The sequence below is a fragment of the Trichomycterus rosablanca genome, chromosome 27 (genome assembly GCF_030014385.1).
Source record: "Trichomycterus rosablanca isolate fTriRos1 chromosome 27, fTriRos1.hap1, whole genome shotgun sequence".
NCBI lineage: Eukaryota > Metazoa > Chordata > Actinopteri > Siluriformes > Trichomycteridae > Trichomycterus > Trichomycterus rosablanca.
The window spans coordinates 13,458,987-13,476,353 of NC_086014.1; the positions used below are offsets into that span (position 1 = coordinate 13,458,987).

Here is a 17,367-nt window from a genome sequence, read left to right on the forward strand (position 1 = left end):
ACCTGGGCACTAGTCCATATAATCATACATGAGACAACAAGGATTTTTGGACAGTTTTGGGCCCTAATATCCAAACTAATTCAGGGTTGCTAAACATTATGATCATTTTTTATTTTTGACGATTTATTTGTGACTTGTCTCTAGCACTTATAAAATTCTATGTTAAAAACATACCTTAATTAGTGCAATTATCTCTATATGGGGGTCAGTCAGTCTGCGCTGTCCCATCTGTAACTTCTTCATTATGCTTCTATGAGACTCCTAACTCCTAAGAAAAAGAGCACATTCTGCTCATCATCAAGTATGATGTACATATAACAACTAATAAACTAATAAGTGTTTATTTACTTTGTAATCACATATATCTGCTGTCAGATCATTAATATTTCCCACAATCTCTTTTCACAATACTATATAATCACACTCACTGAATAAACACAGAAAGCAAGATTAGTCTGGATGTTTTTTTTATTGAAGCATTTCAGTTTCTTTATTGGCAGATAAGAAAAGCGAGGTTGTGTGTTTAAGTCGTACAATCAGACAGGTTCAGTTCATAAACACTTTGTTATTAATGTTAAATACACGTCTGTAAATAACCTACAGGAACAGTTACTCATTACAGGGGAAGTGCATGTTACATCTTATAAAGCAAACTTATAAACTCTCACAATCATCTAAATCACACAAATCTTCTAACCCAGTCAGGCCCGAGTGTTGCAGTTCCTTTCATCGGAGACTCTAACCCCAAAGTAAAATCCAGCTGGTGGTCTCGATTGCTCCCCTACTTGTAGTTTTGCCTCACCTAAACAGCAACCGACTCTTAACAAATAAGAATCTAAATCTTTTAAACTGTTCTGCTTTCATTCTGTAATCCAGCTTTAATGAGGCAGCATTTTTTTAATGGTTCTACAACAGCACAGCGAAAATCAGCAGAATATTTAAGTGCATTTGTATTATTGCGGGTTAGTTACTCTTATTAGTAAAGCACATGAAGTGGAAGAGGCGTGAACCCATCAACAAATGCACTCAATCATCAGCATATGAGCTTTAGGCCAAATTACCAAATAAAAATACAACTATACAACTATATTTCATTGGGCTAATAAATAATAATTTTGATTAGAAGAGCTGTATGTAATTAATTTAAACAACCTGTTTCCCCCCTTATTTAGTGCATCTACTTTTAAGATTTATTTAGCTCTGCAGTTTAGTTAGTTTTAAATACATTTTATTTTGTCATTTTAGTTTCTATTTGCTAACAACTCTTAAGGACGGCTGGCTAAGGTTCTTAATCTTAATTAGTATTTATTAGTAAGGTTAGTGCTCGGTTTTAGTGAACGTTAATTTTACAGAGCAAATTAAAAGCTACAGGTTTTTTTTCTTTGCAATTAAGCGACAGCCGAGTAATAAAAAATGCAATTAAAGGCCATTTGTACATCAGTCCATCATCTTTATTGTTAAATTTCAAAATTTTTATGACTTATGACTAATGAACAGCATATTTTAATGGGCCTACAATTTGGATAAGTATTTTTAATAAAGCACTTATAAAGCAGTAATAATTTATGTTAATAATAATGACGTTTATGATAAACAACGATGAAATAGTGATGTGGGCACACGCCTAGAGTACAACGAGGATCTTAATGAGCTTTAGAAGAAGTGCTTAACATGTAAAACCATGAATGAATCCAGACTGAATTATTGTGCTTGCAGACAGAAATTAATACGACTTCTCTAGGAATAAATTCTTACAAATCTCCATCCTGCTTTTTATTTCTTACAGCAAATAAATTCATGCAAAACAGAACAAGACAAAAGTAGACTCTGCACACCGCGTGGTCTTTTCCCTTAAAGACGAGCAAGTAAAGAAGCGAGGGTGACCGGTTCCGAGTGTAGAGAGAACTGGACGGCAGGGAGATCGGTGGCTAGACTGGAATGACGGACTCTCCAGGTTTGAAAGCACCTGTACGGATGTGTTTAAAAGACGCTCGGTCACACCTAGAAAAGCACGTGTGGATTCGGGATCTTTGGTTCTAATCTTCCTTTAATATGAGTGAACGGTTCTCGTGCCTAAAATCAACCGAAACGAGTTACAGTTCCACAGGTTTCAGTCAGAGGATTTTATACAGACGTCTAGTTTAGTTCTTTCTATTTGCACTATAGGACGAATGAATAATTAAGTAGATATGACAGAGTAAGTGCTAAAAATACATCAGAGCTGCAGAGTTAGAAAACAGGTCAGAATTAAATGAATTTTCTTTCTGTTATGAGTGTGTAGAAATCAGGAATGTTTCACACTGACTTGTATATGAACAACAAGCATAACTGATGGGACGTTAAGGGAAAATCTATGAATCTATAGAGACGTTGGAGAGTTCCTGTTCCAGTACTGCTTTAAAGAAATACTCATGTCGGATAGTTTAATGTAGGTACGATAATTATCTACACGCTCCATTGTACTGTACTTTTTTTGCAGTAGAATTAATGATAATTATTTAGAAATGGAACTACTTTTTCAGAGGGAAGAATATCTCTCATAAAGTAGTAAGCATTAGGTGCAATGCTAGAATGATGTACAGGTGACGTACAGGGAGTATCACTCAGTCACCTGACCATTTACTCAACCTCCTGCAGGGCAGAACAGACCTACTACACATGTGAAGAACATGCCAAATGCACAGTGAGAATGCAGCACTCAATCTATTTTTGCATTCTGCATCTATACTTTTGTACTTTACTAGCATGTTTGTGTGTATATTTGTGTATATAAGATAAGAATTTAATTCTGATAGCTGATAGAGTGATGCAGTGTTTTAAAGCAGTACTGAAACAGGAGTTATAAACGTTATAATATAACCTCAGTAAGTGTAAAACGTAATCTGAGATGTAACCAGAACGTAATGAAATCTAAAGCTGTCGTGTGTCGTACAAGCCAAAGACATAATAAGGTGAATCCGGACGTTGTAGGGGAAGGGACGTGTTGACCATCGGCGCTACAGTGCAATTCCTCTACAACAGGCACTTTGGGAGTCGAGGAAACGAACAAAAAACAAATAAAACAAACAATAAACACCAAATAAGCGCTCCGTTACCTGCCAATACTCACGTCTATCAAAAGGACTTCTTCATAATTCTTAATTTTATAAAAAAAAAAACATAGCAAATTCTATATTTGTGCATATTTACAGACTGGAGACAAGGCCATTAGGATTAGTGTCATGACGTCGGAGCTGAGGAGCTTTAACGTCGGCACGCAGACGGAACCCAGAAAATGCGCCGCTTTCGTATAAATACGCCGGTTTACCGCCGCGGCGTTTACACACACCGTGTACGTCCGTTTAAACCAAAACATTAACAGTTTATTTACTGAAGCATCTATTTATACTGAACCACCTGAATCATCTTCACCCGTCCTTTCATCGGTAAAGCAGAACAGCAGCATGGTGCACACACACACACACACACACACACTTACAATGAACTATCGCTTAATCTGGGCACGGTCAGTCGGTAGGGGACAGAAATCTACCCTACACAGGCACCACCAATCCATTGCAGAGTGTCATTCACTCACACGCATCTAGGGATGATTTAGAGCAGCCAATCCACCTGCTGCATGTTTCAAGTAGATGGATAAAAACCCATACAGAGAGAATTTCTTACAGATGTTAAGTGGACGCAAAGTTTGAAACCAGGTCCCCAAAAACCATTTTACTGAGCGATACCCGAACTACAAGCTGCACACACACACACGCACACACACACAGTGTGGATTTGGTCATAATGGTTAATGAAGGTTTATAACGGTTTATGGTGGATCCAGAGTGTGTTGAAGGTTCAGGCCTGGTTCTCGGGCGTTGCGCTGTGATTGGACGTGACGGTGGAGTCGGATTTCTGGGTCATGCGGTCCAGCTCCGCCTGTACCTCACTCAGAGCCGGCTTCTGCCCTTCAAGAGGAGAGAGACACAAGAGCAACAGTGACCGCCTGTACACAGAATGGAACTAGAGAAACAGCTCCATCTTCTACCTGGGTTATCAATCATTTATATGATCTAAAGAAATGCGTCACAGAGAAAAATAATATTAATGAAATCAAGAAATTGTAACGTGCATGAACGCCCCTATGTGGAGGCATTACGTTACATCTCGTAAACCACAGTGGCACCAGATTGCCACCATTTTTATTAATTAAGTCTATTTCGTTTTGTGTTTCGTTTGGATGCATCGTTCGTGTTTTTTTGGAGAAGCTTGACTGATGCAGTGTGTACCTGGTTTCTTGGTGGATCCCTGAACTGCTGCTACTGTTGCTGGAGCGTTCGGACTCCCCGGCGCTCCGGTCTTTTTACTCAACAGGCTGTTGAAGAAGTTTGCCAGCACCCCCTCGTTAGCAGCGGCTCCTGTAAACAAATACGAAACACAGCGGCTTTCAGATCCGTCGAATATCCGTCACTCAATCACTCAAATCAGCACAATCTGAAATGTTGTTTTTCCTACTTCCTTATGCCACTTACTGTATAATTAATTATATTATACAACAGGATGTTTGGACAAACCTTTGCTTTCTAATTTTGCTCACTGGTGGCATTAAAGGTGTTTTCAAACTGTACCCAGTCTCAAATTCAGTCGGGTTCTTTCCATTCAAGTGTCATTACGAATGCTTTAAGAAAGCATTCTTTACATTTTTCCTCTCTCATGAGTCGTGCTCGCTGTCTTTTCGCTTGTGAGCAGATAACGATGCTAAAATGGTTCTCACACTCTGGTCACACACACACACACACACACTGGAATATTAAGAGACTAAAATGAATTAAACGGCTCACCTTTCATGTTGGGATCCGGTTTTTTCACCGTCGTCATGGGCGACACACTGGCCACGTTTGTGGGTCCGGGGCGTCCAGCGGGTCGTGGAGAACCGGACGATGCCCGTGCAGGAGATTCCTAACACAAAAATACGTGGAGGTTTAGAACGTTTAGCCATTTTTCTATTCGAATAAAGGAATGATGAGACAGGAGGACGCGTTTACTTACCGTTCCTCTCGTTGGAGTGGCTGGCTGCTTGGCTAACAATGACTGCAGTGGGGGGAAAAAACAAAAAACTTAAATTAATAGGATATACAAAACAATTTCATACATACCGCTGACAGAGTCACAGCATGTTATAAAAGTATGAAATTAAAATGCTAATTTAATACTAATTTAATACATAATACTTATTTAACAAACAATAATAACCTGGAAAGCTGCAGCAAAACAGCACATCTATATATCAATCTATGTATATACAAAAAATAAGAAGACCACACCTGTAGCTTCATGAGAAAGACCTGCTCATCTTCTGCATTTATTTCCTTATCGTGAACCAACTGAAAATTCAACAGGGGACATTAATCAGGGGATTAAACATGTAAATAAAACACATTTTCTTTAGAAGGTTTACGTTCGGTCTCACCTTCCGTACTGGCGGTCTGATGATAAAATCCTCAAACTGATCTTCAGGTCTGACCGTGGTGAAGTTCTCATGCAAGATGCCGATTTTCTTCTCGTTGTCCCAGCCGGCAGGACTATAAATAATACACAGAGACATTATAAGAAGAGATACTAAATACTAGTGGAGCATCTTTCTCCACTATTGAGGCTGGTGAGGTGTGTGTGTGTGTGTGTGTGTGTGTGTGTGTGTGTGTGACCTTACATAAACACAGCATCTTTCTCCACTACCGAGGCCGGTGAGGTGAACTGTATGTTGTACAGTTTGTGCACTATGTATTTGTGCAGAAGGTCCAGGTTCTTTTCCTCTTTTACAGACGTGTAAATCAAGCCAGCTCCATCTGCATTTTATTATTAAGGAAGAAACACTTTTTTAATGAAACTGCTTTCAGGAAGTAGCAGTTATCATCGTGGGGGATCCTAGTCAAGATACATTTTCTTGTGGCCAAGATGTACACCCGAGAGAGATAAATCCATACTTACTATTAAGAGGTTTAAATTCATAAATTACACAGAAACAAAATTAAAACATTTATATTAAAATACTAAATCTGATCTATCGAGACCGTGTGTTTCAGAGAAGGCTTCATTTACAGAATTGTGCTCACTAGATGCATATAAGTTTTGGTCACAGCGATTTTCCTAAGCATCACAATCTCAAAATAATCTGGTATTTCTACTGAATTATTTTGACACAATTAATATGTTTAACTGATCAGTTAAGCTCTAGTTTGTATTCAAACGCAGTCATTTGCAGGTAACTAATGTTACAGTCACATAAGTCGATCTTTTTGAGATTTTTTTTACAAATTTAAAGGTAAAAATAATGACTGCACTAATTTTAAAATGACTGAGGTCAATCTATATTCATCACTGTGGACACAGAAAAGGTTCTCACATTTTACCATGTACTATAGAGTAATGTAAAGATACCCGCATGCTGTTTGAATCAGTGCTGGTTTATGTATCTGTGCTCTACAACCCTGGTGCTAAAATTCAGCTCCTATTTTTAATAATAGTGAAGGATTCAGGGCACTGATACTGAAGGATACACTGAAGGCTGAATCGCCGGAGGTGGGACTGAATAAAGTCGAAATGTTCCTCTTTGTAGTCGTAATCTTTCTCCAGCCCGGTCACTGCATCACACTGCACAGACAGATACACAGAAATAAAAGCTTAATCAGATCAGCTGTTTTCTCATAAGAACACATAAAACAGTCCCTGTCATGTCTGTCTTCTTATTTAAATAGATAAAGCACATGGATTGTTTCTATACACACAAAAATTTAACATTTTCCACAATGAACTGGTTCATTTTAGGTGAGCTGGAGTCTAAATTAAGTCTGCTGTGCTCCTGGATGTGGTTGATGTACATCATCTGATGTGCATACTACAGTCCTAACTTGAAATTCCGCTCTAGTCGTGTAGAAAATGACTGCGGCACGCTAATGAACCGACGGTAGCATCTTTGTGCAGAGATAAATTTCACTCACTATATGACAGAAAATCGTGCAATCAATAAATACGCACGGTTTCCAAAATCTAGCCACGTTAGAGAGGTTTCCTCTCTCAGTACTCTCTCTGTGTTCTTACCCAGAACAGAACAGAGAACATGGATGAGAGCCGGGGGGGGTAGAGAGGGGGAGCAGATTTAGTACTGAGGGTGTAGTGTTCTCATAAAGCATGTGAAAATGACATGATAAGCTCCATCACTACAGGCTATACACGATATAAAAGCACTTCTTTTAATGACATAAACAAGTATGGAAGAGAAAGCTATCGTGCCAACAGAAGGACGAAGGATCTGTGATGAGCCGATTTAAGTTTTTGTAGCATCCAACTAACCGAAATGGTCTGCAACCACAGACCCTGAATAATGGCATTCATTGCTTATCAGCGAACCCCAGCATCCTCCCCTGCGTGGCACATCATCAGTACCGCATTGACAAAAGCACAATTTAATGATTTTCTTAAACGGAGCAAAAGCTTTTTATATTGTGTGATAAATCACTCTCTATTTAAGGGTTCAGCCCTTGTTCAGGTTCACCGATACGGTTATTACATACGTTAAGCTTTATTTGTAACCGAGAAGTTGATTCTTACAATTTCTCAGAAGCTCGAGCTGTACCACAAGTTTAAAAGTGAAACAGGAGGAAAATCCAGATAAACACAGACACACGTGGCGCTTTCAGACCGGATTTGATGCTTATTCCACACAAATGCAGATTCGTATCAAGCCCAGCCACACCGTACGGACGTATAGATGTTGTTACCTTTGTACAGACGATGAGCACTGGGATTCCCAGGTTGTGTGTGAGGACATTTTCTCCTAAAGGAAGCAGCACCGATTCGTCGTCTCCTACAGCGGGAGCGCTTCGTCTCTGAGGGGAAGACGGGATCGCCTCCTCCGGTTCTACGTACTCCTGAAACGCCTTTACCACTGATAAAACGGAGAGAGAGCGAGAGAGAGAGAGAGAGAGAGAGAGAGAGAGAGAGAGAGAGAGAGAGAGAGACAGAGAGTTTAATTTTACTTGCTGTTATTTAAACCTGAATTAAGCCAAAACTATCAGATCTGTATAATAAAAGGAACACTATACAGCTTACAATGAGCTTGTTGGCCACCCCAATCTAAATCCATGGGCAATAATATGGCGGCAGCACCCGCCTCTTTCCCAACTGTGTTAAGTGATCACATTGCAAATCCATATCACTGAAATACATAAAAGGACATAAATACTTAAAACTGTCACTGAACCCTCCTCACTTAATCTGATATGAGTAACCTTAGTAGACTTTAAAAAGCACCGGTGGACACAGAAAGGAAGCAAAGAGGGGAAGTGGACAGAGGCGTGTTAAAAACAGAATTGGAACGGAGCCCAGATCCAACACGTCAGCAGCACGAGCCGACGCGACTATTCGGTTCGGTACCTTCGACGTAGTGCAGGTCAGTACTGTTACCAGCATGTACAGTCAGTTCTGATCTGGATCAGTTCAGTAGACAATGAACATGCTGAATTCCCAGCTCTACACATGTTTGGATAGAGTGAGAGTTTATACAAGGATGAGAGTGATCGGACCTTAATAGTCGAATGTAAACCTAGAACATCCAGCGACGGTGCGAGGCTTCATGTTCTGAAAATTGGACGTTAGTTAGTTTTCTTAGCTAACTGATTGCTAACTGAATTGCTGTAGGATTGCTAGGACCGACTCATAGTGCAGATTGACAACGTAAGCAAACATACGACACCTGAACTTGAAGCTAAGTCAAAACAAAAAATAAAGAAAGAAAAGACAAGCTTCTACCCTGACTCCCTATCTATCACGAAATGATTAATGGTTTTGGATCTGACCGTATGCTTCTCAGACGTCCACATACTGCTGGCCACGCCGAATACCAGTATGAAGGTGATAACGGTAACATAACTCGGTGATAAATGCCCCCTGACGCTGCATGAGATCAGACGGGTGGAACACACTGCACCGTGTTTGTTGTTGCCTCGAGAGATTTTTAAATAGTTAAACAATCCTCCACTCTCATCCTCGCTGTTCTATTTTACTGATGTGAGTAAATGTAGAACGTTACTGCGGTCGTTTTAGTGCGGTTTCACTTTCTAACACTTGATATTTTGTTAACTTGTTAACGGTTGAACTAGGATGTGCTTAATGTACAATTTTAAATGCAGAACACACACCACCATACAAGACGGTTCCTCTTTCGGCTAACACACACAAACCAAGAAAGGCACCTATGAAACTTACATTATGAAAAGGTTTGCAAGCTAACACTGTACAAACTGCGACGGCTCGTCATGTTTTCTCAGACATTAGCGATGTTGATACAGCACCAGCATCAGTTTTGTTTTGAGATGATTGTTTTACCTTTTGTCATCTTAATAAATCATCAGATCATGAGAGCTTTAGAAATTCAAACTGCTTAAAACGATCTTGTTGTTAAGTTAAAGCTAAACGATTTAAATCTGTAGCTTGCTTGATCACAGAAGGAGCAAATCAAGAATCATAAAGCCTCGGCTCATCCTGCACCAACCACCAACACAAACCTAACTAGCCATAATGGCCAGGGATTCAAGACATAGAGACCAGCCATAAAATGCCAACCAGCCACCTATATGCCAAAACAGATGCCATATACTGACCAGCCTTCATAAAAGACCAAGGAAAAGAAAGACTATCATGGACCAAACATGTGTCAAAGATCAGTCAGCCACCAAGGCCTGAATAACTGCCAACAAGACCAGACACAAAGGGCTGACCAATCAAGGTCCGGCTATTCAGACTAGCCAACAAAGAGCCACCGGCCACCAATTCCAACCACCTGCCAGAAAGGAACAACTAAGAAATAACCAACTACAAAAGACTAATGAGCCACTAAAGCATTTAGCAGATGCTTTTTATTCAAAGCGGCTTACAGTACTGTGACTGTATACAGTCTACGCAACTGAGGGTTGAGGGCCTCACTCAAGGGCCCAATCAGTGACAACCTGGCAGTCCTATTTGTCCTAAAGGACGGCAAGCTCACAGCTCATTTACATTTGCGGCATTTAGCAGACGCTTTCATCCAAAGTGACCGTAATCCAGAGTTGTGACCGTACACATTAAAGCGGTAGAGGGTTAAGGGCCTTGCTCAAGAGCCCAACAGTGAGGCTACTGGCTGACCAATCAACTGCCAAGAACCAAACATCTGTGAAACATCAGCCACCCCTTAAAAATCAAAGACGATCAAGGTAACACTAATACAAGGACTTACTCCTCTGCTCCATCTCCCTCATCTCCTCTGGTGGGATCCTCAGCTTGTCCAGGTGTTCTCTGAGCACACCGGTCCATTTCCGCAGGGACTCCATGGTGCACCAGGGTCTGGACATGTCCACCACGAACACGGCTACGCTGTCCTGCAGGGACTCGGAGGACATGGCAAACTTCAGCAGACCTTTGTGGTACACCTCTCCATCCAGGATCCACACGTTACACCGCGTCACGTCTGGAACAGAGACGAACGGGTTATACCGACAATTGAAACCACGGGATACTGATATAATATAATAAAAAAATGAACAGGTTCTGCTCACGTGAAATCCTAGTAATGCTATTATAGATAATGAAAAAGCAGTGAAATGCTCTCCTTCATTCATATGTGGCTTTCTAACTTCTTAATTACAAAACCTACATTTTATTTGATTTGTTTTGCACTTTGAAACCCTAGATAACCCTCTATTGTCCCCTAGTAGTCCACATGTACACAGTCGCCATCAGGCTGGCTGGCTAAACGATCTCAGAGACAAAACCTGTGGCACTGCAGTAATGAACTGCACTGTATTATCCACGTATAATATTTATTATTTCCTTATAAATACCATCTCTGTCTTCGTCGTGGACGTTCAGGTACAGGTACTCGAGCCCTCTGCCTTTTTTGTTGTGTTCGACTCCCTGTAGTTTCGTCATCAACGTTGTCTTACCTGACCCATCATCACCTGAAACAGAGCAGGAATTATTACGGATTCTTCTATGTTGGCAAAAACATAATTTAACTGCATACATTTTGAAACAAGTTAAAGAATAGGTGGGGCACTCTATATTAATGCCTATTGTTCTGGAACGGGGTGTGCAACAAGCTCATGATCCCCCACTGCAACATAACAGTCATACTTTTCTCTGTTTAAAAAAACCCATGAAGGAACTTTTATAAAGAGAGAGAAAAGAAAGCTGTATAATACCAAAGCTTGTTTGTTTTTTGTAGTTTTGTTTTTACATTACACCCTTAAAGCCACTTCCAAAAATAAAGCAGGGGGCATCACATGCACTCAGGACTCAGCATAAGCAACTATGAGAACGACTCTATCTGTAGTTTAGTTTATAGTGGAACAGTGGTAATGTATCAGTACAGTGCAAAAGCATTAAACCATTTTTCCTTAAAGTGCCATGAACTGTGCAGTTTTCTGACAGTGCAGTGTGATGTGATTATTTAAGTTGCTTTATAAAAACAGAAGGGCCACGTTTGAAAAGGAATCCGGCATGAAAACGGTGCCAAGTCTGGTATGTAAACCAGAACAAGTTATATTCACATGAACACAATGTAAACAAACACTTACCAAACACGAGGATGTTCTTTCCAGAAGGCAGTTTGGAGTTGGAGCGTGTGGAAACTTCACTCAGGATTGAAGACCTGTAAAAAAGCAAAAAAATAAGATTCATTAACAGTTAGAGCTGGTGCTCAGGTCGAAATCTTAACTGGGATGTTTGGATCTTAACTGTGTGTGGGGTCCAATTACACTCGTGTTCTCGTCTAAGCAGTTTCATTACAGCACAGGTTATTTTTAATGTCTGATTATAATCCCAACAGTGGAGATTTAATATACGATAGACAGACACGTACTGCAAATGCTTACTGTTTTATTTTCTTGATTTAGAAATAAATATTTAAGCCTGTTCAGTTGGTTTATAGAGCTAGTACACAATATTAGACAAGCGTGAGCTGACAACTTGTTAAATAAAATATTGCTTTTAACACATTTTATTTAAATCAATAAAGACTAGAGAAAGAGTGTTACGTTAAAAAAAACATTAAAGCTGTGATTTAATCAGAGGTACGAGTCGAAGATACATATATAGTATTACAGTATCATAATATTGTAAACAAACGTGCTGTAAATAATCACAGTCCTGTTTTTTTTCTACCTTTCTCTATTTACCTTACTATCATTAATAATAATAAACATTCTGTATCATTCAAAGGGCCTGAACTACAATCTGTAAACAGATAAAGCATAAGTTATTAATGATTACAGATGTGATTCTGGTTTATGATGCAGCTGTATGGTGGTGAAGGTATAAATAATCGTTTTTAATTGATATAAAATATGAAAAAGCGCATGTAAATGAATAAACATAAATATAATAATAGTAAAGTATACATAACAATATAATAATATAATGATGGACAGTATTTTAGATTGTTGATGTACTAAATACAGTACATACAAGATATCTGAGGGGGGTTGAATCTTAGTGGTGCTGTCAGCCAGTTGGGCATCTACACAGTTATGACTTGCTACTTCTATAGTTTTGGGGAGGGGGGATGTTTTCGCCGCGACACTGACCAGGACACAGCGGTTGATCAAAATGGAATTGAATTAATAATAAGCAGTATGCTAAATTAATGATTCTATAGTAACAAATACATACTAACAGTGTGACATTATAAAACTATACGTGTTAATAACAGATCAGTGTGTGTGTGTGTGTGTGTAGTTAAGGCGGTGTCAGTTTAGTTGCAGTTAAACTGTCAAGAAAAACAGCATAACAGAAGTAACAGCAATAAATAAAGAAAGAATAGAGTTACATATGAGCTAAAGTCAATAAATATAAGGACAATAATATAAATACATGTTTAAAAATACAGAATAACTGTGTGTTTTTCAATACGCATACTAGCATACTACAAAGTGCGTGAAAATAGTCCCAAACATCAGGCGGCGGACTTATCTGACATACTACTTAGTATGCTAGTATGCGGATTGAGACACAGACACCTAAGGAGGAGCCGTTTGTTCCCCTCACACCAGGTTTTCCTTTATCCATTTTTGAGTATTTAACTGAATATACCAGAGATTTTGTCCTTCCTCCTCCTCGCTGTTCATCTCCATCATGAAGTTCTCACTTCCCGCTGCTCCCTGCTGCACCTTCTTTTCCAACACCGGGGCCATCTTGTGTCTAAACCACAAAGGGAGGCGGCATTTTTCCACACCCTTATTCCGCCTCTGCCCGCCCTGCTTCTCACTGATTGGCTGGTGATGAGCGTGGACTCATATTGACACACAAACTAACCATTTATAGAGCGAGCGAGGGCTCCTCTCCAGCCAATCATAATAATGTATGACCAAAACGGGTGGGAGAAAAAGTAAATTTAGTGCTTCTGAAGGGCCCGGCGGTTACCGTTGAAACCGTTGGGTGTTACTTTACAGTGTATTCATACACTCATGTGGCAACAATTAATTTAGGCTTTTGACAATTAAAAAAGTTAAACAGCCTAACAAAGCCGTGTACTTTTTACCGGTTAATTTCTTCATTTTATACGGCAGTTAACAGGACACCTAAGTCCGCGTTGGCTTGAATGATGTCATGATAGGGCGCGCGCGCCTCCCAGCGGTGAGAACATGTGACCTGAACGGATGACGTCACCACAATGCTTATTGTTTATCCTTCAGTAGCAGCAATAAATAAACAACAAATAAATCAAACAAACAAATAAAACAATGCACACAAACAATAACAATAATTACTATTAAATACAAACGTGACAATAAAGAATTATATAATAATGACAATAATATGAATTTGGGTTACTTACTAATATCACTATCAATAGCAATAGTATTAATAATTATGATAATATTACTGACCATAAAACTATACTATATTGTTCAGGTCTATTTACTACAACTAACATCAAAAGTATTATGATTACTATTAATATTGATATTATTATTATTATTAGTGGTAACAGCAGTAGTATTGCTCATAATACAACAGCAACAATAACAACAGTAATAATAACAGTACTTTATTAGTACAGCTTCTACTTCTATAGAACAATTTCTAACTTTATAGTTCACTGAAGTTGACTATTTTACTATTCCTTTTAGAAATTACCCTTTTTTCTAGCATTAAAATATAAATCGCTAAGTAGCCTCAATATATATTATTATTTTATTATGTACTTTAACAATATGTAAATATTATACTGTATATTATTTCAAAGTGTATATTATATGTATATTAGTTTAACGTTATGTAGACATTTTTTTCGATTAGATTGTATTAATGTACTAATACATGTATATTATTAATACATTTCATTAGGAAGCATGTATTATTTGAAAAAATAATAATATTAATAATATAACTGCATAGTTAATAAGTTTTCATCCCTTCGTCCTTCCATCAAAGTAGACATTATCATTACATTAACGCTAAACAGTAAATAAACAGCGCGTTTGGCTCCGTCTGCTGGTTACAGGCGGTATTACAGCTTAAAGGAACCCGCATTCACTCATTAAAAATGTAGTAGGTGGCGCAGCTGGTAGAGTGGGCAGCTCACACAGCCTGGGTGAAAACCTCACCTCAGGTCACTGTAAAAGCTGGGCTTGTGGGGTTTTTTTTGTATCCATGTGGGTTACTTTTTTAAGGCTAAAATGGACTGGCAACTCTGAGTGGGTGAGGGTCTGATGCCCTGTGATGGACTGGCACCCTGTTTAGGGATTTTACCGCCTTGTAACGAGTGTTAAAGGATAGAATCAGAATGAAACAGTAACGAAAAGGAATAAATAAATACTTATTTAGATGAATATTGATTTACTCTATACTGTTATGTATGTTGAATGTTTGTATCATTCTTTAATACAAGGTGGCACAGTGGTGCAGCTGATAGAAAGGGTTCTAAACAGCATCCTGAGTTCTGAAGACCTGAGTTCTTTTTTTCGCTTAAAGAAAGAACTAATACTTTTAAAATAAAAAAGGAAATGAGAAGAAATGTAAAAATGGCACTGAAAAATAGATACAAGGAAGAAAGAAAGAAAGAAAGAAAGAAAGAAAGAAAGAAAGAAAGAAAGAAAGAAAGAAAGAAAGAAAGAAAGAAAGAAATGTGTTAATTAATTAATAAATGAACAGTTGGAAGGAAGGGCAAAAGACAGAAAGAGAAAGGTGGAAATCCCCCGAACCCCTACTGTGTTTATTCCTGCTGTCCATCTGCTCCTTCCACACAGGGCGTGGCAGCTGGCATTTAAGGGCGGAGCAGCAAAGGGGTAAAGTGATGGGGCAGATGGGGATAGTTGTGGTGCAGTTCTCCCTGTGTCTGTGTGGGTTTCCTCCGGGAGCTCCGGTTTCCTCCCACAGTACAAAAACAGGTTAATCAGTCAGGTTAATCAAAGCTACCAAATCACACCGAGTGTGTGTATGTGTGTGTGTATGTGTGTGTGCCCTGTGATGGATTGATGGTCGGTCTGGAGTGTTTCCTGCCTTTTGCCAGATGAATCAGACCCACCGTGACCCTGACCAGGATAAAACTGTGCTAACATAGACAATGAATGAATGAAGTTTTATTTTTCAGTTTAAAATGCATCTCTTAGTCCTACATGTGCTTTGTTATTTGCACCACTAGAGAACGCTGTGCACTAAATAGCAGTGCACTAACAATCAAGTGCAATAAGGTGTAAAACATCAGTACTACTGCACACACTGTAGTGAACAATATTCTGGTACTTTTCTCCTCTGTGAGACGGAGGAAACCGGAGCTCCCAGAAGAAACCCACACAGACATGGGGAGAACATGCAAACTCTTCACAGAAAGGACCCAGACCGCTCCACATTTTGCAGCATTTAACACTTTTATCCAAAACGACTGAGGGTTAAGGGCCTTGCTTAGAGGCCCAACAGTGGCAACCTGGCAGTGGTGGGGCTTGAATTGGCAACCATCTGATTACAAGTTTGGTACCTTGTTCATGCACCCTGATGGTGTGCTTAGAGACAGTGGACTAGTGCATCCGACCGCTGCGCCACCCGAGCCCCTCGTTACAGCATTTTAAATAAAATATAACAGGATTTTACAGCGTACACATCAGCAGATGGTTATAAATAGTCAGTCATGACGTGCTTTGGTGTCGTCATCATTTACAAGTCCTGACAATTGGTGAGAAATAAACGAGTCGCAATAATAATAATTAAATAAAATTGCATTTAAACGCCCCCTTGTGGAAGCTTTATGTTACATCTTGTATAGAGAGAGTAAGATGCATCGTCTGTGTTCTCTGGGTCACGTAAAGTTGTAAAAAGCCTGTATTAAGAAATGAAAAGATTTTAAAAGCAATCGACAGCACTGACTTTACAGAGCAGAGCAGGAATTATAGGTGAATGAATCCTTTCACTGCTAAATAACTAAATAATCCAAAATCTATAAAACGTCACATTACAGATTAAGTTTAGCGGTGGATTCAGAACCAGGGCGCATTTAAACACAAACACTGAGACTATTGACGATGACAGATGGAGCTTATTGATTACTGATCTGCAGTGAGTGTGTGTGTGTGTGTGTGTGTGTGTGTGTGTGTGTGTTCTTCCTCCTGCTGTCATTTAAAAAAAAAAGGCCTGACATTTCAAATCCGAGCAGAAATCAGAGAAAACTTGGTGCTGCGCAACACTAACGCATCGAAACTGCCGGCTGTGTCCCAAATCACATAGTTCACACACTGAAAATGTCTGCTGAGCGCTAATCTGGGGGATCGAGAAGATTAGCACACAGCGCAACACACAGCCTTGTGTCTTTTCGTTTTCACTTTTTAAAAAGTACAGAGCAACAGATGTGCTACAGTCAGTTATTGTATATCTAGTGCATTTTTTTGGTAGGTGAAGATCGTACAATGGCAATGAATGTGCACACACATTAGGTGTGATCAGTGTGTGTATGTTACCATGCACGCATACACACACGTGCGCGCGCGCACACACACACACACACACACACAAGGTTTGAGCCAGAGTGTGATTTATATGGGCAATATGTGTTGTAGACAACATTCACATTACTGTGTGTGTGTGTGTGTGTGTGTGTGTGTGTGTGTGTGTGTGTGATAACAATGTCTCTTCTCATCACAGACCCCATCAGTCCTACGTAACTACAACCTCATTCATTCATCTTTAGATCTTTAGTATCAGGGAGCTGAAGGAGAACATGTTGCAAGTCATGCTGGAACAGGAAAGGACCTTCCCTAAACTGTTGCAATGCTGGAAGCATCTAATTTCCTTGATATAATTGATTTACTACAGCTGTTAGGAATGGTCACGGTGGAAACACATGAATTTATTGATTATAAG

General features: G+C 39.3%; 1 protein-coding gene across 1 annotated transcript; it reads right to left on the reverse strand.

Annotated features, from left to right (window-relative positions):
• Window positions 1-3,776: 3,776 nt before the first annotated feature.
• dync1li2 (dynein, cytoplasmic 1, light intermediate chain 2) lies at window positions 3,777-13,205 on the reverse strand. Its single transcript, XM_062989238.1, has 13 exons — window positions 13,105-13,205; window positions 11,592-11,665; window positions 10,857-10,973; window positions 10,253-10,483; window positions 7,761-7,927; window positions 6,540-6,633; window positions 5,693-5,828; window positions 5,453-5,564; window positions 5,307-5,366; window positions 5,032-5,073; window positions 4,824-4,941; window positions 4,272-4,400; window positions 3,777-3,950 (listed from the first exon to the last, which is right to left on the reverse strand). The coding sequence occupies exons 1-13, from the start codon at window positions 13,203-13,205 to the stop codon at window positions 3,841-3,843; spliced, it is 1,491 nt and encodes a 496-aa protein (XP_062845308.1). The 3' UTR covers window positions 3,777-3,840.
• Between the last annotated feature and the right edge of the window lie 4,162 nt (window positions 13,206-17,367).